General features: G+C 48.0%; 7 protein-coding genes across 7 annotated transcripts; 4 read left to right on the top strand and 3 right to left on the bottom strand.

Annotated features, from left to right (window-relative positions):
- Window positions 1–784: 784 nt before the first annotated feature.
- Window positions 785–1155, top strand: N7532_002162 (uncharacterized protein; the record flags this gene model as incomplete). The annotated part of the gene is made up of 2 exons (XM_056614656.1): window positions 785–949; window positions 1087–1155. The coding sequence occupies 2 exons, from the start codon at window positions 785–787 to the stop codon at window positions 1153–1155; spliced, it is 234 nt and encodes a 77-aa protein (XP_056479697.1).
- Window positions 1156–2275: 1120 nt separating this feature from the next.
- N7532_002161 (uncharacterized protein) lies at window positions 2276–3370 on the bottom strand (the record flags this gene model as incomplete). Its single annotated transcript, XM_056614655.1, has 6 exons — window positions 2276–2515; window positions 2568–2661; window positions 2718–2892; window positions 2949–3050; window positions 3137–3205; window positions 3253–3370. The coding sequence occupies 6 exons, from the start codon at window positions 3368–3370 to the stop codon at window positions 2276–2278; spliced, it is 798 nt and encodes a 265-aa protein (XP_056479696.1).
- Window positions 3371–9388: 6018 nt separating this feature from the next.
- On the top strand, window positions 9389–10000 carry N7532_002160 (uncharacterized protein; the record flags this gene model as incomplete). The annotated part of the gene is made up of 1 exon (XM_056614654.1): window positions 9389–10000. The coding sequence occupies one exon, from the start codon at window positions 9389–9391 to the stop codon at window positions 9998–10000; it is 612 nt and encodes a 203-aa protein (XP_056479695.1).
- A 2507-nt stretch (window positions 10001–12507) lies between these two features.
- Window positions 12508–13783, bottom strand: N7532_002159 (NAD(P)-dependent alcohol dehydrogenase; the record flags this gene model as incomplete). The annotated part of the gene is made up of 3 exons (XM_056614653.1): window positions 12508–13464; window positions 13560–13688; window positions 13760–13783. 3 exons carry the CDS (start codon window positions 13781–13783, stop codon window positions 12508–12510), a joined length of 1110 nt encoding a protein of 369 aa, XP_056479694.1.
- A 915-nt stretch (window positions 13784–14698) lies between these two features.
- Window positions 14699–16498, top strand: N7532_002158 (sugar porter family MFS transporter; the record flags this gene model as incomplete). Its single annotated transcript, XM_056614652.1, has 4 exons — window positions 14699–14915; window positions 14962–15659; window positions 15729–15969; window positions 16035–16498. The coding sequence occupies 4 exons, from the start codon at window positions 14699–14701 to the stop codon at window positions 16496–16498; spliced, it is 1620 nt and encodes a 539-aa protein (XP_056479693.1).
- A 2133-nt stretch (window positions 16499–18631) lies between these two features.
- On the bottom strand, window positions 18632–19162 carry N7532_002157 (HAT dimerization; the record flags this gene model as incomplete). The annotated part of the gene is made up of 1 exon (XM_056614651.1): window positions 18632–19162. The coding sequence occupies one exon, from the start codon at window positions 19160–19162 to the stop codon at window positions 18632–18634; it is 531 nt and encodes a 176-aa protein (XP_056479692.1).
- Window positions 19163–23021: 3859 nt separating this feature from the next.
- N7532_002156 (uncharacterized protein) lies at window positions 23022–24179 on the top strand (the record flags this gene model as incomplete). Its single annotated transcript, XM_056614650.1, has 1 exon — window positions 23022–24179. The coding sequence occupies one exon, from the start codon at window positions 23022–23024 to the stop codon at window positions 24177–24179; it is 1158 nt and encodes a 385-aa protein (XP_056479691.1).
- Window positions 24180–24841: the final 662 nt, after the last annotated feature.

Raw genomic sequence — 24841 nt, 5'->3', positions numbered from 1 at the left:
CTTAAATGAGGCTGAAGATTGGCATTATGTACAAACCATAAGCCATGGCGATAACATTCATCCTGAATTTCTCAAGGTTTTAGTTGAAACCTCTGGTATTCAATCAAGCTATCGGGATAATAACTGCCATTTTGTGGCTAACCGAGGACGGACTAATCAACGCTGTGGTAAGTCTGATAAACATATGTTTTACATATGTAATTGATATGTTAACCGTCTTATTATTATAGACTTCATCCATCAAACAGGGATTGGACATCTCGTCAAGAGAGATTGTAATGTGAAATTTGATTTTTACATCCCATATTCATGGCATCGCTTTCCATTTGTGTTATTGGTTGGTCGTGGTAACCATACACATTTCCCACCACCACCAGATAAGCTTCCTCGCACTGTGGCACAACAAGTCCATGGGGCTATTTTAGAGCATGATATCTTAGGATTAACTGCTCGCTCTTTGATGATTTCGCCTCAATTCAAGGCATTACTCAGGAAATATGACCAATCGACCTTACAAGGGCTCCATTCTAGTTTACATGTGGAAGATCGGGTTACAGCCCTTATTCGGAAACAAAGACTATTATCTTATCCTCTTGGCACGGATATTGCAGGGGTCTGGCGGGAATATCTCTTTGATCAGGCTAAACAGCCGGATGAACAATGGATTCGTGACGTCTATTTCTTTGATGAAGATCGTCAACATTTTCTCATCATATGCTGCACATACGAACAGGCTAAGCTCTTCCAGACAGTGCGTTATATTGAGATGGATCTTGCATTCAAGATGGTCTCTGGCAAAACCAATGTTTTCACTATTGCTTCATGGAATCGAGAGGCTAATCGGATCAACACTTACGCTTATGTTTTCATGAATTTGGAGACACGCCATGCATATAAGTCCCTTTTTGAGAGGCTATTCCAAGTCCTCAGTGACGTTGGTCGTAAGCCAGTGTGTTGGGCGTATCAACTTGGTGCTAACGATTCGGCGGAGGGGATTCGCACTGTCACTTTGGATATGTGTAAGAAACAGGCACCTGGTACGTGCGATCTTTTTAACATATGCTAAACATATGCTAAACATACTAGGACTTGGTGATTATCTTGCGTCGTTGGATCCACGTTGGACATGGCAAGAGCATTTACAACGAGTGCTAATTTTCTGTGAAACCCATGTTAAACGAGCATTCAAAAAGAAATTCGGGGCCCATGATGCTACTCCATTTATCGATTTGATACTCCGAGCGGATGACCTATCCACAGTTCTTGGGTACATGGATCAATGTGCTGAAGTATGGCCTGAAACGGCTAATTGGTTTAAGAATAAGCGAACGCCATGGATATTAGCAGGCCTCACACGTGAGGCCTCTAGAATTCCAATCTATTGGTGGATGGCGGCGCCACATCATACTGGGATCTGTGAAAGCAGCCACTTTGTGGATAATGAAGCTATTGGACGAAAGCAGTCACTCTTGGCAGCGATTTTGAAGTATCTAGCAGCTCTCCATATGGTTAACATATCACTAACTTATTACATTTAGGACAAAGCGGCATGTTAACAATATGGTTGAAAAGACAAAGCTTGCTGCTGAAGAAGGTCGCCACTCAACATGGAAGCCCGCAGATGCTGTTTCACGTATCTCGAAAGCAGGTCATCGAAAGAGTAAGTTCTGGTTTTTTAGTATATGGTTGATATATGTTTAACTTATGTAATAACTTCTTTCCAGACATACGAAACCGTGCTTCAGCAGAACGTCGGAAAAGAAAGTCGCATATGCCCTACAAGCCTAGCAATCCGTATGATTCAATTGAAATATCTACATCGCTTATGGGGCCGCCTCCGCGTCCTGGTTCAGATATCAATTCAGATTCAATTTCAATATCTGATACACAAACTATTCAATCATCTCGCTCTCGCTCATGCTCAACTCGCTCACTATCAATCCAGCCACAGTTGACTGAGTTAGCTGAGCTACAAAAAGAAGAGGAACGGCTCCAGCAAGAGATCGAATTGATAGAACGACGTGAACGGATTCAGAAGCTAAGGCAACGGCTAGATTCATTGCGTTAAATAGTTCTCTGTACATAGGAATAGCATATGTTTTGCATATCTAAAACATTCATTTCATTGAGTATGTGTACGGTGATTGCATATTGTTCTGAGATGTAAAACATTGAAGTCGTCAATCATTATCATGACGAAAAACGGATCACTTACCCTCTCAAAATGTGCATAATATATATCCTAATTCGGAGGACTAACAGCGTAAAGGCCCAGCTAAGGAGAAGCAGGTGCAAAAGCACTATCATCAGCACTATCACCACCTCCGGTACCTTCTCTGTCGCTATCACTATCTCCATTACCGTCGCCATCTCTATTTCCATCTTCATTACCGTTATCATCGGAGATATACTCCTCCTCGCTAGAGTCGTCAGGGGTAGTACTCATGCCGTCGGCCACATGCAGCTGAGTGGGGGTCATAAATGGAACGGGGTTCGGAGGAGGGTTTTGTCCGCGCTGCATATGATTGGCATATGGTTGGCGTATTAACAAAATAATGTTAACTTACGCGTCTGCTACGTCCGCCACTAGTAGGTGTGACGGGTTGCTGCTCGCGATTGTAATTAGAACCGTATCCCTGGCGCCAGTAGCGGTCATGTCGGCTAGAACAATCAGATATGTTAGCTATATGCTTAAGTTCTGCATACAAAATTCTTACGCAATATTAGTCAGGTTATCAGCGTAGTGGCCAATCGGGCCGGCCGCTGGGCCGCGGCCTGGTTCGTTCATGAAAACATCCTGACTCCACTGCCCACTGCGAACATAGTTGACAAGAGTATTCTGACCCTCGACACGCTCTTCACGTGATATAGGTTTGCGGTCAGGATTAACAACTACAGTGTTCATTGGTTAGCATAACTCTCACATATGTGAAGAAAAAAATGCCTACAGCAGCCGGTATGCACCTGACGCATATGCCGACGAAAGTCGGGCTGCGACTCAAATGTTTGGCCGCACTGGTGCACGGGTGGGTTCTCCACCACTGGGCAAACTAGAGTGTTTATTTTAGATAGCCGAAGACGTGGGTTTGGAGGCATATCAGTCGGGTTAGCCAGATCAGCAGCGGTGATCTGATACCGAGGGTTGCCAGGTGGGCTGTATGCCAGGCCACGGGCTTCCAGTTTGGGTTAGGGTCAATAATAGGGCCTGCATATGATCAGCATATGTTTTCCGAGGTCAACAAAACAACAAACCATGGTGGTAACCAAACACTAGGTGTGGGTTCATAGCAGTCTCTACACCATCTGCCTCAAAGAACGCGCGAGGTAGTTGGTGGCCTTTAAAGGTGGCGAAACTTGTGTGATCAGCCATTTCAACATAAGCAAATAATATGTGAGCAATATGTCAAAAGCGAGCGAGACAATGTGTGGAGAGTTATGCAAAATAAAGATAGGGAGGGTAGGAGAGAGAGCTTGTTGAGTGTATGTTGTGTATATATATATCACAGGCTTTGTTTACATTTACTAGGCATAACTGCCCAAAATAGGTGGCAGGCTATATGAAAGGAAAGTGCAGTAGTGAATTCCGCCATTGAGCCTCCTCCTTTGTTTGAAAACAATGGCTGCAAACCTTGGCTGCGATATGCTCATGATATGTAGAAAAACTTGAGTGCAGTAAATTGAGGTTATTGTTCAGGTATACAATTAGCGTATATTAGTCAATGGAGAACAGGGTCTTATAAGCCAATTAAATTAGCCGTAGCCGGCTTACGTGTACCTGGCAAGGGCCAAAAGTTTTTGGCCCTTGCTCCACTATAAAGCTGAGCGAGGGCCAAAATCCGGAACATTAATATTCCGGCCTAGTGGGGCGGTCACGTTATTTTTTGACACTCGTTCTACCAGAACCCGGGTTCTAGTTATTTAGTTGAACCGCAGTTTTAGGCGTCTTTGCGCTGAATGAGCTTGAACTGCTGCTTGGTCGACTACTCGGTGGTGTAGGTGTTCGGAGTGAGATATTAAGCTTCGAAAGCACACGTTCTGGGCTTATTGGAACAAGACCTGCAGCTGCGAAGCTATTTCGAATAGTCTGTGGTTGGAAGGCCTCTATACGCGCCTGAGGATAATCTGCGAGGAAATCGAGTTTGTCGATATGATTGTATCCGACCCGGGCAAGATCGCTTACGAAGCGACCATATGCGCGTTTAAGCACAGCAAAACACCCAACATCAAGCGGTGTAGAATATGCGAGAAATGTGACGGCATACAAAGCGGTATAATATCGTTTTCTGTGCAGAGCTGGTCAAATTGAGGTGTAAGATGGCTACCGTGGCCATCAAGAATTAATAACCGATATCTACCTCGAACACGCGAATTCGTTGATGGAATAAATAGCTTTTGCAGCCAGCGAAGCCTAATCTCATCGGTAGTCCAGCCGTTCTTCGAAACTTCAATTCGCCAATCTCCTGGAAGGTTATCAAACCAGCTCTCGATATAGACCTCGCCTTTAAATATTACGCATGGCGGCAGTGAATAGCCGTCAGCGCAGATTGCTTCGATCGCAGTAACCCATTCGCGATTTCCTGGCTGTAAAATCGATCTCCGACCGTAGTATTCTGCTCGGGTAACCACCTTCTGCCCTGATATAAGGCCCATCGCGAATCCGGTCTCGTCAAAGTTATATACAGTCAACTCTCGCTTATGGCACACCCCACCATCCAAGAGAATTTGCGTGCCATAAGTGAATTGCGCTTATTGTGATCGGATGACTATTTTGGTTATATTGATCGACATACATTGATTCCTAAATAGGAAGTCATCTAATGTCCTCTGTTTCCTCCCATCCAACTGTAGCCTATTGAATAGATGTTCTAACCCCTCTAGTTGACGTATATTTTCCTCAGTAGTACCCTCTTGATGCTGAGCCCATAGAGGAGCTTTCTGAATACTATTAATAGCTTCAGCACCAGACGGAAGCTCTACTGGTGGTCCACATATATATTCATCATCCGGGTCATCATCATTACCACCATCACCAGATATGTCGGCGATGATATCCGATAAATCAGGCTCACCGAAGTCATTTTCACCTGATGGATTTAAGAAATTATCCAATGACATGACTGTATGTGTATCGCTATCCACATCTGCAGGAAACCGGTTGATCACGCTCTGGTATAGAGGCATTAATTCAAGCGGTTCTGGCCTTGGCGCACTTTGTATCTGATCAGTGCAGCGACTAACGATAGTGCTCTTAATAAAGCAGTTCTGTATAGTCTGATCAGGAACATCATTTCGCCAGGCCTGGGTAAGCCAGCGGAGGGTGTAATTGAGGCTCATTTTCTTGTTCGGATCGAGGTTCCGGTCAAGGATATTAATCATCCATATCATCCATTCCTCCGATAATGGTGCTTTAGATTTTGGATGATTCCTTGATCTAATGGCTGATAAACCGATGTCGCATTTGCTGGGAAAAATACCACCTTGATATTAGGTGGTGGCGGTGCATCTTCAAGCGCACATAGATGTGCGCTAAAATTGTCTAGCAAGAGCAGAACGCGTCGTTGCTTGCCAATATGCTTATAAAACGCGCGAAGCCATTCACCCATAATACCACTGCGCATCCACGCTTTCCTATTCCAGCGCCAGGTACATCCAATAGCTCGGATATTTACCCCCCGAAGAGCGCGCGGTGTCTTTGCAGTACCAATCAGCCATAGAGGCACTCGGTCTGATCCAGTAGGATTCGTTGAAACTACTATAGTGATTCGGGCCTTATCTCTCTTGTGACCAGCATAACTATCTGTTGATAGACCACCGTTTAGCATACGGCGCTAGTAAAGCCCAGTTTCATCCATATTATATATATCCTCTGGTTGATATTGACTGCAGATCGCCTAAATAGATTTTATCTCATCGTGTATCGAGGCTGGGACTGATGCAGATTCACCATGGAAGGTATGATAGCGGAGGGAATGACGTTGTTTAAACCGAGTAAGCCACCCATCAGAGAAAAGGGGCACTGGACGTTCAGCATATTCAGGGATTTTCCTCCAATACTCAAAAGCTTTAAGCCGAAGTAGTGGGCCTGTTATAGGAAAGCCGGCATCCTGATGTCGTTGCTGCCATTCAAAGAGAGCTTGGTCTAATATAGGCCAATGTGATGTCGATGAGCGCATATTCAGACTTGCTGGACCAGTATCAAGATGCTGGTATTTGGATGAAAGGATCTTTGAGACAGTGGCCCGATCAATAAGTCGACCAAATTGGGATCGAGACCACTCAACGCAGGCTCGCTGAGAAGGCGTAGGTTGTGTTTCGGATGCATAGACGCGTAGAGCCTGCTTCTGAGCGTCAGGTATGCCCTTCCTGGCTCGCCTTGTGGTTGGCATTTCGGCCGAAAGTGCGACTGAATTCTGCATTGTGATTGGTCGGCTTATTATGACTAAGCAAAAACAGGAGGGAAAATGTGTGCTAGTTATAACTGAGATGTGCCATAAGTGGTCTATTTATATGGTAAAAGGGGGAAAAGTGGGTCCGTCCACGAATATTCGGTGCCATTACCCGATGTGTGCTATTTCTGGGCGTGCCATAAGCGAGAGTTGACTGTATATCCTCTGGTTGAATACCGTTCTCATTGACCACGCTTTGGACCTTCGTAAACCACTCACGTAGGGACTTCGGGTCTTCGTTTAGAGCACGTCGATAATCGTATAATCTTGAGAAGCGCGTACGGAGCTCGTCACGGCGATTTATAAAGGTTGGTGCCCAATTCACGCCAACGGTCATGGGAGTAGTTGATCCACGCGCCGCAAGAAGAATATTTGCCATTTCTCGCACAGTACAGGCCTAGGCGCTGCTTCACGCGAATCCATAGAGAAGATCCATTTGACAAGCGAATCCTCTTCTAATTGGGTCAATTTATAGCCGTTTGCGCGTGTGCCAATGCGTGAGGATACGCCAAGTGCGCGATTTCTTAGCGATGAGCGGGGTATACCGTATAGCGTTGCAGCCGCATTTAACGATCGATATTGGCCATTTTTAAGCCCTTGAGGGCTAATAGGATCTTACCCTCTTGTTCAAGGGAGTTTCGAGATGATTTAGAGCGTTTTGGTGGCATGGTGAGCAGTTGAAGAAGGTAGGTTGGCGGAAACGCGCGCGTTCGGGCAAAGTTGTCAGCTCGGCCGTGTTGTCAGCTCGACCGTGGATTATGTTAACGTAGTCCACCGGCCGAGTGACGCACACGGCCGTGTGACGCACCCCAAAACACAACCCGGGAGGAAGGCCCATATCGGTAGACCATCGATCTTGTCCTTGCGTCAACGGACCTGAGCAGGCGGGTCACGCGGTGTCGCATCCACCCTGTTGAACATGGGTCAGACCACCGTGCAATTGAAACAACCTTCCAGAGCGAAGCACGACCAACGCCTCCCCCGACAACCCGCTTCTCATTCCGCGAAGCTCCATGGGCCGACATCAACAGGGAGTTAAGAGACCTAGAGACGGAGATCACAGATATCACCGACCGTTCGGAACTAGACGCGACTGCAGGGCACTTGACTCGCAGGATAAGCGCAGCAATTCGCCAGCTAGTCCCGGTTGTGCGGCCATCCCCATACGGCAAGCGATGGTGGACTTCAGAGTTAACGGCATTGCGAAACACGTACACATGGGCCCGAAATCGGTGCACGCAAGCTCGGCGGTATGGAGTCGACCTTACGGCGCTGGAAGACACGGCATTGTATCCACGGAGACAGTACCACCGAGCAATCCGTGACACCAAACGACGGCATTGGAGAGAGTTCCTTGACAATACCGACAACATCTGGAAAGCGGCACGATACCTCCAGCCAGGTGACCAATCCATAGGGATAGTCCCTACACTGCGCTCGGGGGACCAGACGATCAATGATGACCAGGGAAGGCCCATATACTCCTTAGGACCTTCTTTCCGCCGCTGCCCAATATCCAGGATGAGCCGCCAAGAGACAAATCGCTGCCGGACGCCCTTCCGATGGAAATGATCACGGAACACGAGATCGAAGTGGCTCTAAAGAGGATGGCATCATGGAAAGCCCCCGGACCAGACGCGCTGCCGGTGGTGGTGTGGCAACAAATATGGCCTACTGTGAAACAATGGGTCGTCGAAATCTTCCAAGCGTCACTCCGACTCAGCTACTTCCCTAGCGCTTGGAAGGTAATTAAGATCGTGGTGATACCCAAGAGTGGACGTGACCCATCGTTGCCAAAATTATACCGCCCTATCTCGCTGTTGGCGACCCTTGGAAAGGTACTAGAAGCAGTCGTCGCCAACAGAATCTCAGCCCTAGTCGAAAAACACCAGCTACTGCCCCCAAATCATTTTGGCGCTCGCCAGAGGCGATCATGCGAGCAAGCGCTCAACATCCTAATGGAAAAGATACACGATGCGTGGCGTGAGGGCAAAGTCCTCAGTCTGGTGAGCTTCGATATTAAGGGTGCATATAACGGGGTGGACCGGGGTGTCCTGTTGCAGAGACTGCGAGAACGAAGAATCCCGGAGGTCCTAATCCGATGGGTTGACAGTTTCTGCTCTTCGCGACGGGCGTCGATCATCGTGAATATGTACCAATCCGAGGAAATGGCTATCGAGCATGCGGGCCTACCGCAAGGCTCGCCGCTCTCTCCTATTCTTTTCCTATTCCTGAATGCAAATCTGGTGGATGTCTCTGTCACCAGAAGAAAGGGAGCAATCGCTTTTGTTGACGATTATACACGATGGACGGTAGGCTCGTCTGCTGAGGCGAATACAACCATACTCCAACAGAAGGTCATCCCACGAGCGTTAGAATGGGCGGCGCAATCTGGCGCAACCTTCGAGGCGGAGAAGACATCGTTCATCCACTTCACAAGGAACCAGCGGCTGCGCCAACTGCCTGCGGTCCCGTTACACATAAACGGAGCGAGTGTTGCCCCAGCGCCTGAAGTTAAGATTCTTGGTGTGATACTCGACCAGGGTCTACGGTTCAAATCGCATATCGGGAAGACTGTGAATAAAGGAATGAAAGCTGTCCTTGCACTAAGACGACTACGCGGGTTACCTCCTTCGGTAGCTCGCCAGCTCTTTTCCTCCACAGTCACATCAAAGATTGACTATGCAGCATCGGTGTGGTGCCCTATACGACAGGATTCTATTGTTGCGGCGGGAATCGGACGGCCGTTCGAAGCCATCCAGCGAGTCGCGTCTCAGGCGATCGTGGGCGTCTTCCGGAACACAGCGCTCGCCATCGCCGAGGCAGAGGCAGGGATTGAACCGACTGTAGTACGCCTTCGAGCACGCATCATGAAGCATTGGATCATCTGCCACACCTTACCAAGGGATCACCCTTTCTGGTCCTGTCGAGCGGCGGCCGCAATGCAGAATGGGAGGTATCTGTCACCGTTCAAAATACCAGCGAAGTACGGACCACAATGCTTGTCTGACATGGAGGTCATTCGACCCTTCCCTCTAGATCCATGGCAACGGTCTCTCAGGGAGTTGATCATCACCGTTGGATCTGATATGAACGAGCTGCATGAGGCTGGCCATGCCCGTCTCTGGTTGTTCACCAGTGTCAGCGTCCGCAATGGTTTGGTCGGAGTGGGGCTGATTGTTCGTGTTAACCAAGTCGACATCGCCTCGTCATACCGGACGGTCGGAAACGATGACTCGCTCAACGCTCATTACGCACAGCTGGGGATGGTGCTGGAGGCTGTCTCATATGTCATGACAATTCTCCCTCGTATTCAGATGTCACCGTACAAAATCCAGGTTATGATCGTCGTGAGCAACCCTGCTGTCTTGCTTTCGCTTGCGAAGCCGCACCTTCAAGGCGGACAGGCTCTTATCACTAGGATCACCAACACAATCGGCCAGCTGTTGGAGATGGGAACTAAGGTCAGCCTGCAGCCACCAATTGATGAAGACCGCGAGAATACTACACGAACACATACCCTCGCACGCGAAGCAACAGAAGAGAACTGCTAAGTTAGTCCCCCTCCCTGGGCGCAAGTCCAGCTCCGGGCGTCGGCATTGCGATGGGCTTGGGCGAATACTAAACAACACCAGAAGAACCACTTCCAACTGTGGACCACTGGCCAGTTTACTCGCCAGCTGGATTCGGCACTCCCAGGACCCTACACGAAGATGCTCTATGACAGCCTGGATCGGGAGAAAGCAGCGATACTAGCTCAACTCCGCACGGGACATGCCAGACTGAATGGACATCTTCATCGAATTGGCAAGGTTGATAGTGATTTGTGCGAATGTGGCATTGAGCGGGAAACAGTCCCTCATTTCTTGCTTCGATGTACACGGTGGAATGAGCAGCGTCGCGCGCTGATTGAGGCCACAGGTCCGAGCTTCGGTAATCTGTCACAGATGCTAGGAGTTAAACCTGAGATTAGAGGAGATTCGTGTGTAGCGAATGGAAGAGCTTGGAAACCGGATATTAAGATTGTCAGAGCCGTCATCGCGTTTGCAGTGGAGACAGGACGGTTGGCTTCTGAAGGGTGAAGAGAAAGAAGATCTGAATCGGACATCTCGCATGTGGTAACGCTATCAAATGTATATATCCTATGGAGCAGTGCACACGAGCTAGGGGGCTACATACGACCTAAGGTCGTGAAAAGCCTGAGGAATAAATAATAATAATAATAATAATAATAATAATAATAATAATAGAAAAATCGGTCTACAGCCCCTCATTCGCAAGGCCATCTGTTCGTGTAGAATGACGACATTTTGGGACTGTAACGCATATGCCCTCGACCTTAGTTTTCCATCGGCATGGAAGTCTTGCTCCAGGTCCAAGGACAAGTGGCTGGGTAAACGTTCATACCAGCTTTGGAGGTTCTGTGTCGCATTCTTAGCCAATTCATAATACGTATCTCGCGCTGGTTGATCGGAAAACTCCAATGTGCGTGAGCCGAAAATAGCCTTGACGGCTGGAGATGCAATCAAGTAGAGTCGGTTCAGCTCCCGCTGGTATGAAGAATATAGTACGTAGCTGCCCTGATCCGATGTGGGCGTGACAAAGGTCGGGTTTTCTAGCACGTCTGCCGGCTCCTAGTATTGACGAGATCGAGCAGCGTTGGCCATTCCTCACACCTAATGATACTGGAACATTAGTTTGGGCATTGATTCCAGCCTGGTAACCAGGAATGGCGGAGGTCGTCTCCTCGTCGATACGTTGACTGGCAAGTTCAAAGATCCGCTGAGCAATCCCAAGCGCAGATTGGGCTTCGTCGCAGTGGTGGGGCGAAAAGGTCTTGACGTTTGTGGCGTTGTCAGCTTCATTTCCCCTTGAACGGGGATCTGCTGCCCGGGGCTGAGCGGTAGAAGTGTTTGCAGTGTCACTTCTAACCCCCAGCTGCTCAGGGGAATTATTTTGTGAGAAGTCAGGCTGATCCCTGGACGCAGATGGACTCTGATTTAATGCTTTTTTCCTTTTCCTGATGGTAAGCTAGGATATTCTCTTAGAATACGGTTTCCACCTTACCGCTGGCGACTTATCTTCCGCGCCTGGCTTGTCAGAAGGGGTCGACAAGCAACATAGGCTCGAACACATAGTGAGCAAGGCCTAAATTCATAACACCAACTATGGCAACGCCGCTTATTCAGCATGCGTTCGAAGGGAAACTTTCGATTAAGTCATGGTAGGGTGACTCTACCCGAAATTTGTGATGCCGACATCGCTCACATGCACTCCTCACTCGGGTGGGCAACCGATGCCGGACAACCTCCACATTGACCCTTCCAGAATGACCCGAAGGCATATTACCAAGTGAATCCACCGAGACAGTGTCACGTCGTTGGTGCGTTTGCGATTAAGAAGTTAGTTGCGAGTCGTGGCAATGGTTTTGGACGAGAAAATGGGTTTCTGCCAGGTACGGCTGCCCGGTTAGGATGATGTAAATACTTGGCTGTCTAATATGGAAGCAGAAGTTCGAGATAAATGTATAGTTCCAGAACCCGTAAATAAGTCTATTCTAATGACTGGTATCGAGTTCTAGTTAATAGAATGAAACGATTCTCAATACCTGAAAGCGTCTGGACTCTTGTCACTCCTTTTTGTTCCCAATATTTGGACTCGTGATATGTTTGAATGTATCGAAACACTCATAGATCTCCTCTTTCGGTAGCTCGAAGAAACGAGAAGTAAATGGACTGACAAGTTTTCTATTGAGGAGTCGAGATCTTGGCCAACTTTCTACGTATTTTGACATAACATTCGATACATACCATTTGCGTCTTCTCTAATGTTTCCAAAGGGGAAAAAACAAGAAAAAATGACAGTGAGAAAAAGAAGAGGGAACTAGAAGTGAAGACCTTAGGCAGCCTTCGAGACATCTCCGCAATGAGTAGCTTATCTACAACAGGGAAAGAGCTAGTCCTGCGGAAATGCGACAGAAGCCTAGAGCTGTACGAGGATCTTTGCCAGAGCTCGTTCCATTTTAAGGTTCAATGCCTATGACTCTAACAAAAGGCATGGGCTATATTAAACTTGCTTTTGCCTCTTGCTCGTTGACATCCGGGCCGTAGATTACACTCTTAATTCCACCCCGTCCGGCGACATTTTCAAAAGCTCGCTCAGCCTGGCTGAAAGGAAATTCATGGGTGACGAGATCATCCATCCTGATTCGGCGCGAATGCAGCAATCCTACGGCCAACTTGAAGTCTCCAGGCCCATACCGAAAGCTTCCTTTGAAGACAAGCTCTTTATCGCAGATCTGGCTTACCGGAAGTGATAGGTTCGGCTTTCCCAAGCCCACTTGGACGAATGTGCCACCCTTCGCGAGGGCTGCGATACCACAGTTCAGACAGGGCTCAGCCCCAGTCGCATCCAGGGCAATATGAGCACCAGAATCTAAGCTAGCAGTAGCCAACAAATCTGCCGCATTCTTGTCAGCATCCTCGGCGCTCATTTGGTATGTAATGGTAGCACCATATTTCACAGCGGAAGCGAGGCGAGCCGGGACGACGTCCACGGCGACAACTGTTGACGCGCCGAAGGCTCGCGCAACGGCGCAGCAGAGTAATCCGACAGGACCTGCTCCGAATATAACCACTGATTTCTCCTGCATATCGCCTGCCAATCGGCAGCTATGCACGGCTACGCTAAGAGGCTCGATCAGGGTACCGTCGCGTAGTGAGATGTGGGATGGGAGCTTGAAACAGCACTCGGCAGGCACGCGGTAGTAGGTAGCGAGCGTTCCGTCGTAAGGTGGTGTCGCGGCAAAACGCATCGCCTGGCAGAGGTTGTAGCGGCCGCCGCGACAATGATTACAGGTATTGCAGGCGATGCCGGGCTCGAGGGCGACGCGGTCTCCAACGGCGAGGCCTTGAACATCGCTTCCGCTCTCTACCACGACCCCTGTGGATTCGTGGCCCAGTGTTATAGGTGCTTCGACGACGTATGGCCCTATTCGACCGTGTTGCCAGTAATGGACCTGTACGGCGAGGGCTTTGTTAGCTTCTATTGCGCCAAGGAAAATGAAATAGTGGAGGAAGGGGAAACAGGAATATTCGAAGCCGTTTCACTCACATCTGAACCACAGAGTCCTGTTGCTATGACTCGGACTATGACATCTCGGTCTGACTGGAGCGTGGGTTTAGGGCGTTCTTCAAAAACAAATTTACCTCCGGGATGCAGTACAAAGGCCTGATTGGCAGTCTAGAAATTGTTAACGTTAACAGGTGCAATAAAGACCCAGGCATTTGGGCCATGACTGGGGTCGGGACTACCTTGGCAGCTTTTGCGACGGTCATGTCTGCGGTATTTGGTTTAAAGCCTCTGGGACCCTACCGATATTTAAATATTATAAATGTTCTAAAGATCCCACCCATTCATTTACATCATAGAAAACTTGAGCGTGGGGCGAACGGATCCTCTGTATTGAGACTCTGCCGGCGGACAGTCCAAGACCCAAGCCAGTCCAATTTATACGGGGTACTAATATGTCACTTAACGTGGAAAGCAAAAGCAATAAGTGCATGAAATATAGCCATTCATAGCTAAATTGAATTCAAACATATTGAGACCTCAATGTACCATGTACTCTTGTCTTCTGACACATCCTCTGATAAACATCCCCGGCATATCACGATTCCAATCCCCGAAGTTCGGGAACCGTGTGGTCTTCAGCCTTTTGATCCTGGACCCCATACCGATGCACCTAACAGCCTTGAGTTTCTGGGCGCCCCTCCCACGCGGGCTCTGTCGTGAAAAGTGACCCAACTATTGAACCAGAGCATGTAGTCCACTTTCGAGTACGCTTTAGTTCAACTCTTTGTCATGATGAATGGTCGTTCTTCTGTGGGAGCTGCAGGTTCCGGGATCATGGTGGAGCCGTATCTCGGTTCCGGTGGCAAATATCAAACGGTTCCGGGATTATGTGGAGCCCTATATCTCGGTTCCGGCGGATACCAGTCCAATAGCATTCCCGTGCCGCGTGAAACATTTCGACTCGGTAAACCGCCGAGATAGTGAACCCATGGTGTACCTCAGGAATCATTTCCCCATATTCTGGAGAAAATGCCTCTTCCCCACGGGGCAGCGTTTCAGTAGAAATAAACCCATTGCCCTCCGGTTCGCTGTCAATTTGTCCACAAAATATCTCCTGATCAAATTTACAAGTGGTTTTAATACTCGTTATCCTGGTTGGTCAACCCCTCTTCGACACAATGAGTATCACGAAATCTTCCGAGTCGGTTCCCAGTGGGACGATCAGGGAGCGTTCCCTCGCTGTCGCCGCGCAAGCTCGGAAAGAGCATAGTTGGCTGGAGAGGAACCTCAAGCCCAGGAAGATCTCAGCTAGGTATCCCTTCAAAGGCAAACCCTTACTGTATGCTACATGTGCCTTTGGCAGCCTGGGGGATGCCCTTTTCGGTTATAACTCTGGTATGGCATCCTCCCATATGTTGTCAGGTCGTTGCTGATATCATAGGTATCATGTCCGGCCTGCTGGTCAACGAAGTTTTTATATCTCGCTTCTTCAAAAGCTATGGGGGAGCCGACGGGACGACAAGCGGCGTCGACCCCTCAATTACAGGCATCTCTGTTGCGTGTTTGCAAGCAGCAGCGGCGGTCGGAGCGCTCATAGCCGGTCGACTTGGGGACATGATCGGCCGAAAGAAATGTGTCCGCGTGGGCGCTTTCATCTACTTCTTCAGCTCGTTTATTCAAATGTTTGCCCCTGGTTTTGCAACGTTTATCGCAGGTCGCACCATCCAAGGAGTCGGTGTGGGATTCCTCTCGATGACCGTGCCTATCATTCAAACTGAAATTGCCGCCCCTCATCGCCGTGGTTTGATGGTGGGTATAGAATACACCTTTTTGATTGCTGGATATATGCTTTCTTGCTGGGTGGACTATGGATTTAATTTCTTGCTGCCAAATCACCTTTCGTGGCAAGGGCCATTCATCATCCAGATTGTGCTCTCTTTTGTCTTGTGTGGGATGTCCTTCTTTCTACCAGAAACTCCTCGATGGTTGGCGATAAATGGTTTCGTGGACGAAAGCTTGCAAACAATTGCAGACTTACATTCCGATGGAAATACGGAAGCGGAGCATATTCAACAGACGTTCCTTGAAATTCAAGAAGCAGTTATCTACGAAAACAATCTGGGAAAGTCCGGTTGGAAGGTAATGCCCCTGTACTACTTGTTTAAGTTGTGAATTAATGGATCACTAACCGTTGTTGCTAAATCATAGGAAATGTTCACCCGGTATCGTAAACGGACCATTGTTGGGATAACGGTGCAGATGTTCGCGCAGATCAATGGAATCAACATCATCTCCTTTTACCTTCCGAGCACCCTGTCATCCGCTGGCTATGATAATCGCAAATCCCTGCTGTTCACTGCTGCAAATGCTCTTCCCTACACCGCTGCAACAATTGTTACCTGGTGGTTAGCGGACCGATGGGGCCGGAAACCTTTGCTCATTCTTGGAGGTCTGTCCCCATGTGGAAGAGGAAAGTCGAGTTGGCTTACAACTGAAAGCTAACAATCCAACCAGGTCTCCTCATGGCCGTACTACTAGGGGTCGTCTGCGTCTTCACCGAAATCAATGTGGATGTCCAAGTCAAAGCGAACGGCCAGTATGCCTTCGTCATGCTTTACAATATCATCTATGGATTCACTTGGGGTCCGATGCCGTGGCTCCTACCTGCAGAAATCTTCCCACTCCGGGGTCGGAGTAAAGGCATGGCCCTGGCCACGACTAGCAATTGGATCTTCAACTTCATCATTGGAATGGTCTCTCCCGACGCTTTCTCTGGCATTCATGGTTATTTCTACCTGGTGATTGCGGGATTTTGTCTCAGTTCGGCCGTCCTAGTCCACTTTTACTACGTCGAGACAGCACACCATTCTCTTGAGGAGATTGCTGTTGCATTTGGTGACAATGCGTTTGCGGATGGTGATGCGGAGGTCATGGATATGGCTGGTGCGAAGAGTGAACAGGTGGAATACTCGGCATGAAGGAGATCCGATGCGTTCAATTGCGGATTATCCCATATATCGGCTTCTCCTTTGGGCTCTATTACGTTCTATAGGAAACTGAGGAATCGAAATATCACCTCTTATTGTATCATGTATGGTTGTTGAACTAGCATGCTGAATTAAATAACACTCTCGCTGTATAGTTGTCTCTAGATATAAGACGTAGCGCGAGGAAGCAAACTTTCAACCCTTTGCCTTGAACCATCAGCCCTTCACCTAGCTTTGTTGAAACGGTCGCTAGCAACCTTTTTCTTCCTAGACCAGTCATTCTAGGTTCTATATATCACCATGCCCTACGTTTCGAATTAAAAAGCCGCGGATTTTGCAACATTGTAGTGTGACAATTTCCCGTTGGCCAATCCTGTACACCCTCTCTCGTGGCTCACATTATCAGTCTCCCTCAACTAACCCCTTCAATGAGTTCCATATGCAAGCTACGCACCCCACCTAATCTATCAATGTGAAATGTATCTATCTCAACCAAAACGTCATTAAACTAGATAAACTAAAATCGTGATCTATCTAGACACGTACTTCTCTTATGGCCCTTAATGCCATATACTCTACGCTTCAGTAAGTCCCTCGTATGTGGCTGTAAAAGTACCGCAGGCGGTCTTGGCTAATGGAGTACTAGTGCTTTAATTGTTGGTTCTTCGACCCGAGACGAGCTCGAGAGGCTCTAAATATAGAATACGAGGGCCACTCCGTTGTGTTCAATTCGGATGCGATACACCAGCTGCCAGCCTTTAATCCATTATTCGATTTATTCACATTTGTACTGGAAAGAGTGACCAGTGCCGTTTGGTTCACCTGGATCTAAGCAGCGGCCGAACTGTCTTCTGTACCGTATACATCGACATTGAGCACATATAATTCACGGCAGGTGCTACTAATGACCTCAATGGGTTGGGGCTGTCAATAGCAGTAATAATTCTTAATTGAGGGTGTCTACTAGAACAAGTATCTCTATCGAGTACGCCATATGACGTAGAGTAACCTATTGTAGTGGGGAGACCCCCCCCCCTACTACATGGGTGCCATCCAGACTATGTGACATAGCCGGCAGTATACAGTGGCCGGATAGCTAGTTCTAGAATACACCTTCTTACACCTCCCCGACCTGACCCCTACATTTGGGATTCTCGCTATTTCCTGATTGCTACGCGTGTGTTTGTGGTGGTTTTTCTGCTGAATCGACCCGCACGTCTCAGCGCGTCCTGCCATCGAGCGTTCCCCTCTTCACTATATAACTGGATCCGAGACCCACAGATCCACACACAATACAACCATCTCATACACATGCTACAAGATGTCATCTGGGCAACCCAAGCCTAGGCCCAAATGGGTACCCGTGATAACCCTAAAAAGCAAAAAAAGTTGACTTATCATTTTACATTAAATTATGCAGTAATTTTCGATTATATAATGGTATCGATTGTGTTCTCATGGTCTACGGCTGAGAAGATTTGGAACAAATTTGATGGACGAAGAAAATAAGATTGGCTAACTATAAAGACTAGTATACCTCATAACCTCGCAGTCGGCTCGAGGGCATTGTCACCCGACCAGAAGATCTCTTCTGGCTTCTATCACCCAACGGCGTGATTGGAGGCGGAAGTAAATCTGCTTCCCCGGATTCAACCACCTCTTCCTCCATACTCTCTTCCTTTTGTTCCAGGTCGTAATACTGGCTGTCCATGGTGCTCCGACCAGTTTCTGCCAGCGTACACTCCGCTTGATATGGCTCCTCGAGCTCAAAATTACCCTCGAAGTCCTCGCTCTCTTCAATTTCTTCATCGTCGCTGATCGGCTCTGCATCCTCTTCAAGTGCCTTTTGGCTGTCGCTCTCCAATGGTTTCTCCAGACATGTCAGTTGCTGTCCCTCTAGTGTGAGCTTTTCTGAGAACATATACATCATCAAGTCTTGAATAGTCGCTTCATGAAGAGATCCTCGACGATAATGACAAATGTCTCGTGCACTATTGAAAAGCCTTTCTACGCCCGCGCCGGTGGCAGGGACCGAAAGCAAGTCTCGTGCAAGCCGAGAGAGCACTGGGGACTCGCATTCGTGCTCCTTCCAATAAAGCCGCGGTGATACCGGGACATTTACTATCAGAAGTCAGTCAGTCGTTCTAGTGCAGTATGCCAGTTGCTCGTACCTTCTCTAAGATACTGGTCCACTTCGTCAAACTCTGCCCTTTCGTGGAGCATCGATGCATCAAGTGGTTCAAGTAGCCGATCAAGCTCTGAGCTATGTGAAGTGGAAGAGCGCTGCACCGTGCGGAATAACAGCTCGGGGTTCTGCTGCTGATACTGTGTGAAACATGCTCTCAAGTATTCACAGTACCTTTTTGACGTATCTTCGTGCCAAGTAGAGTACTCTCTATCATCGAAAGCACTCAATTTATATTGAGGAGCGAGTAATGTTCCAGTGCCATAGAGGAAACCGTGGTCGCGGTAGGTCTTTTCATAGTACACTTTCAGTTCCTGCCTCGCAACAAGCAAAGCGCCATACATGTCCTTCTTCCAGGGTGTTGCCTTTCTTTTCAATTTCCGATTCGACCTTTCAATATGCTCCAGCAGCTTCCTGTACACGAGGAACACGCTATGAATTGTGACGTCTCTGGTCTTCATCAGAGCCATGGTGAACCGAAAGAACGGTTTAGTCAAATGAACCAGGTAGTCAATTTGCCTCCATTCAACATCAGTAACCTTGAACTGCGAGTATTCATGATCGCAGCAGTATTTGTCGATAACATTTCTTAGCCGGCGCGCACGGCGAAGCATCAAAAACGTCGAATTCCAGCATATTTGAACGTCAGGCAACGGGAACAGCCGAGTTCCACCTGATTGGAGACACAGAAAGGCATCTCGCCGTTGTGGGCTTGCGTTGACAAAAACAGCAAATGATCGAATCTAGTTCTATCAGTGCTCCATTTATATTGACAGCCAATCAGAGAGAATCTATGCTCACTTTGTTTAGAGTATGAGCCACATCTCCATGGTTGACCGAATCTTTCAACCCATTCGCTTGGGTGTCAGACCAAAACGTCTTTATCTCTTTGTTCCGGGGTGCTGCTTTGATATGCCCCAAAAGTTGTTTCAGGCAAAGTTGAATCACATGAGCCATACAAGGAACTCGAACTATTGATTCTCTGGAGCCAATCGCGCCGGTGGAGATCAGTCTTTCATGCAAGGCTCGTATGAGAGTTTCGTTATTGGTCGCGTTATCTGTAGTGACGCTAAAGATGCGATCCAGGAGTTTCCGTTCCTTCAGTAGTTGGTGCAAAACATCACTGAGGTTGCTCCCCGTGTGAGGGCCATGCAGCGGTTCAAATCCAAGAAGCATTTCTCTATAGTTCCAGTCTTTGTCAATGAAGTATACCGTGACTGCCATGAAGGCCTGCTGGAATGGACTGCTCCAACAATCCAAGGCAAGTGACACCTTAGCATCTTCAGGCAGATCTTGTAACTGTGACTCCTGTTGAACTGTAACTGCATCCCGAAGTCGCCGTCGTAGGGTTTTCGCTGACGGAATTTCCAGTTCCCCCGGACCAGAGTGTAAGATGTTCAGCAGTCTTTGGAACACGGGGTTCTCCACAGTCTGAAATGGCAGCCGAAGGCAAGTGATAGTTTTCAGCAGCTGCTCCTCAAGTTCAGATGTTGTGACCCTGTCTGCGGCTAGTGATGCACTAGTGGAATGATTTTGCAACGAATCTGAGAGTAAAGTTTGATGGGATCCTCTCTTTTTCCCCCGGCGACAAGTATTGGACTTCTGGTGTCTGCTCATGGCGCTTGTACCATTTTTCCTGTGCTGCGGATAATCAAGCAAAGTAAGACAGGCTTGACAGATGACTCGTGGACGCCCAGTATCGATGTCAGCTACTTGGCCAAAGTGCTTCCAAACGTCGGCATGCCGCGATTCGGTGGACCATTTTATCTGAGACTGACCATCTCCGTTCAGCTTTTGACCGTACTCCGTTTTTTCCCACCACCCTAGGAACTCTCTCTCCAGACTCGATTCGAACAAAACCCAATTCTTTCTTCGTTGGGGCCCCACACGCCTCAGCGTTCCTGGGGGCCTTCGAGCGATTATATCGTAGCTATTGCGGGATCCAGTGAAAGGCTATAGGTCATCTCAGCATACCTGTTGGTGGTCTCGCAATATTCAGGGGCAGGAGGGGCCATTCTCTTACAGAAGACAGAATGTCAGAGTCTAGGAAAGCGTCAGATGACGGCTCAATGGAAAGCAGAGGACTGAAAGCCTGATGCAATGATCGCGACGATGAGGAAGAAGAAACCATATTCAAGAGGCGTGCTATCGGGCTTGGGAATAAATTTTCTCATTATGAAAACTTGGAAATGGACTTTGTTGGGGGGTCGTGTCGTGCGTTTGGATGTATCAACTTTCGCGTCGCGTAAACCCGCGGGTACCCAAAACCCAACCCGACCCAACCCAGCCCAAAATTGGACGTGACTTTGTATAGACGCTGAGAAAGTGTGTGTCGCCGATTTAATTTACTAATTTCCAAATAATCATTTCGAGGTGGCTCACAAAGCTCAAACTCATTGAATTCTCGTGAATTCATCGATGTGGCCCCTGATCGCTTGGGATGTAGAAGTGGTGGGATGAAGGAGGTAACCGGCCCCACGTAACTTTGCAGGAAATATATATTTCCATGCCGTCAGCGTACATTGTTTCGAAGTACAATAACACACACCTTAAGGCGTGACAGAAATAAATTACCAAAATTACACTAGGTGACTTATCGAGTTTATCCACGATTTATGCATATTTTTGGGTATTTTGGGCGCCCGCGGGTACCCGCCAAGAACCCCGTTGATTTATAAGTGATGCTTCAGTGTTCATGTTGTTGAGGGGAGTTGATTGTGTAAGATACAAGTAGACTGGTCATGCACGTGATCCCAGCCCCCATGATTATCCCAATAACCGGGATATTTCAACAGGGTTTTCAATTTCTTTACCCGCCCACGGGTAACTCGCCGCGGGTTTTGACCTTGGTGAACCCGCCTGTTGAAATATCCCGGTTACTGGGATAATCGTGGGGGCTGGGGTCACGTGCATACCTATATATCTGTTCACCAGTCTACTTGTATCTTACACAATCAACTCCCCTCAACAACATGAACACTGAAGCATCACTTATAAATCAACAAACCCAACCCAAACCCACGTTTGGCGAGGTCTAGTCTTGACTGTTGCCTCACTATGTCAGGAAAATGGTGATCGGCACTGTATTGACTTAAACGGTACCTGAGGCTTCCGAAGATATGGTATTCGGTATTGGGATTACGCGTACTTTTCGCCACCTTTCGCAACCTTGGATATGTAAACACCGAGTCACAGGTATTCTCGGGGGTATTTTAACCCCACTCGACCCCCAGCAGTTTCAGGGAACAAGAATCAACACTCTTTTGCATCTTTTGGTATTTTCCCCTTTTTGATTCCGTTGCCTTTCGCTGGCCAGTAAATCCAATGTATTTCCCTAGCTATACAGGGCATTCCTGAGAGACTATAATGCACTGTCCCAGAATTAGTTGGCTCTCAATGGCCGGTCGGTAGGTAGTTACCCCTCAGCTAGCTGTGCTGTCGCACGGTTCGTAACACTTATCTCAAGAAGGGTATGTTTCATCTGGCCTGTTACTCTAGCACGATTCTCTTCTGAAATTCCTGGCGTAGTTATGCGGCTCGGCAGCTTGAAAGATCTTCGCAAGTAGCTGACAGTTGAGGCAACCCAATTCCGTGTACGAGAATGGTAAAGCACCTCAAATCAATAGTAAATGTGCTTTAACTGGGTCTAATTTAGGAGAGGCGATGTGCAGGAGTTGGCCAGTGCTGCGGCTAGGGCTGTGGCACAACCTTGTTGCAGACAATTCATCAACATAGAACCAGACATGAACGATTGCGCTAATTACCAGGCAACGCCATTCTGGATGAAACAATTTCGGTGTCGGCGACTATTTGGGTCTGCATGTGCATCGTGTTGGGTGGCTTGGCCATTTTCTGCATTTCCGTCACATCCTCCGTGGACTAATAGCCAATATAAGTCACCGTCCGGCCACGCTAATTTTTAGCGTCATCGACACGCAATCTCTGCATGTAGTAGATAACCTATCAGGATCTCTCAGAGTCTGTTGGGTCAAACATAACCCTTATTTCCTGCTCCTGCCCCTCTTCACAGCCCCTCCCACTTAATTCCCCGTAGTTTCGTTCAACTTTTACTCCGTTTTGGGGTCCTAGCTCTCGGAGCCACTAGATTGTTGCTATTTATGATATTATTCGTAGAGCTAACCAGGGTATTCAGGTCTACGCCACACCTTTGTGGCAGTGGTAGTAGTTTGTCCAGCCGGATAACTATATGACTGACATGATGATGTAGTATATGAACTGGCGAATGCCTCCAGTAAAGCCAGGCCAACATACCAACCCCTAGGTTTAATTCTCATAAAACTGGCATAATATTCACACAATATCGCTACCATGCCCCCAAGATACCTTTCGAACAATTTCTCTTCTCTGCCCCACCTTTCTACAATCATAAACCTTGAGCCAGCAAAGGAGCCATGGTGTGCAGGATATGCCCCCTCACAAGGCCGACGCTGCCATGCGAGAACAAATGCACACGGTCGTGGCTGCGCGATTGATCTTCTCGATGAGGCTACTGAAAACCTTCGAGCCGGATGCTGTATCGATGATCTGCTTAAACAATTAGCTCCACATGTACTGTGTCGGACGTTTCATCAAAATCAGGCATCAGATCTTGTCCGTCGCTGGCGAAGACAGGTCTCCTCGTTTGTTGAATCTCTACGTTCACGTACGACACAAGGAACTACCCAAGAACCCACCGGCACTCTCCGCCAGGTTCGTGGTGGACAGACAGCAGAGGAGCGAAGAGAGATTCTACTACAAGAAATGAAACAAAGAATGAATGAGCTTCTGAGAATTGAACTTTATGGGCATTTCTCCTCCGTTTCCCCGGATTCTTATGCTGTTATCGGTGCCCGGCGAATGATGAGAACCGCTAGAACAATCGGCAACAGCACTGCCACTTCTGCCGATCACAGTTCACAAACCAGAGGTGACACCATACTATTCTCCGAGGCTCCTACTCGAAATCAGTCAGATATCACAGAAAGGCAAGAGCCAAGCAACAATACAAGCATTCGCAACATACCGGCTGCATCAGATCAGCTCCATGGCCGCCGGTCCGAGGTTGAGTCCACACTAGCACACACCTCAGACCCAAACCCGCAAGAGGTCAATATAGAGAGATCGTCATACCCGGTCGCTTCAGCTGTCCACACTACCGGTGTCAATCGTCGGCCTGTGGAGGGAGATTGTGGGATTTGCCTCTGTGATTTGCAGGAACCCCAATCTTACAACACCGATGGTGAAGATGATGAAAATGATGAGGACAAAGATGCTGAGGAGCAATATTACTCTTTAGGCGAGGCTGAAAGTGAAGATGAAGATAATTACGATGATGATGAAGATTCCATCAGCATATCACTGGGGGATGGTGAACTGGTATGGTGCAAAGCGCAATGTGGAGTCAATTTTCACAAAGGATGCATTGGTCAATGGCTTGCACCAGGTCACTACACATGTCCAACCTGTCGGAATGAGTGGAGGTGTTAATTTCCTTTTTATCTTTCTATTTAATATTCGATGTCAAAGAGCGCAAAGGTAATGCATAGCAATACCGACTTAATTCTCTCTGCGACTCCACAAAGTCAACCAAGTCGAAGAAGCTTCTTCTGTATACCCTCTCGAGGAAAGCCCGGTTAACGTATTGCAGTCCTAAATTATACTCGAAGGCACCCCACTCCCAATAGTCCTCAAAGTGTAACGGGCTGAAGCCCAGGATATAGCCCGGGCTATGCCCGTGCACCACGTGATTGCCAAGCTTCTGGGGTAAACCCAGTTCGCCGCTAGATGCCCCCTATGTTTACTTTCCTTAAGCTTCAGATAAACAGCATGTTGGCATCGCTCAATTGAATCAATTCGGCTGTAGCCCTTCACACAAAGCTCCGTGCAGAATTGACAGCAACTTTAACTCCGTCTATACGGATGGCGTTGAAGATCTCGTTCATGTAAGCCGGGTAGTACTCGCTTCGCTTGGTGCCGAATTGGATGGATTGTTGATCACGGTCGTCGTTTGAAAGACTTAGTGATCAGCAGGCCGAATTTAGTAATTGCCACTGGTCTGCCATAAGTCTTCCACAGCCAGTTGAGTCCAGTTTATGGGTATCAGGAGGTGTTATAGGAGGTTAAGGCATGAGACTACAAGTTGGACCGAA

Source organism: Penicillium argentinense, assembly GCF_028826775.1.
Source record: "Penicillium argentinense strain IBT 30761 chromosome Unknown utg000002l_segment0_segment0, whole genome shotgun sequence".
Classification (NCBI taxonomy): Eukaryota; Fungi; Ascomycota; class Eurotiomycetes; order Eurotiales; family Aspergillaceae; genus Penicillium; species Penicillium argentinense.
The sequence above is the reverse complement of the archived record's forward strand: the minus strand, read 5'-3'. Positions and strand labels throughout refer to the sequence as shown.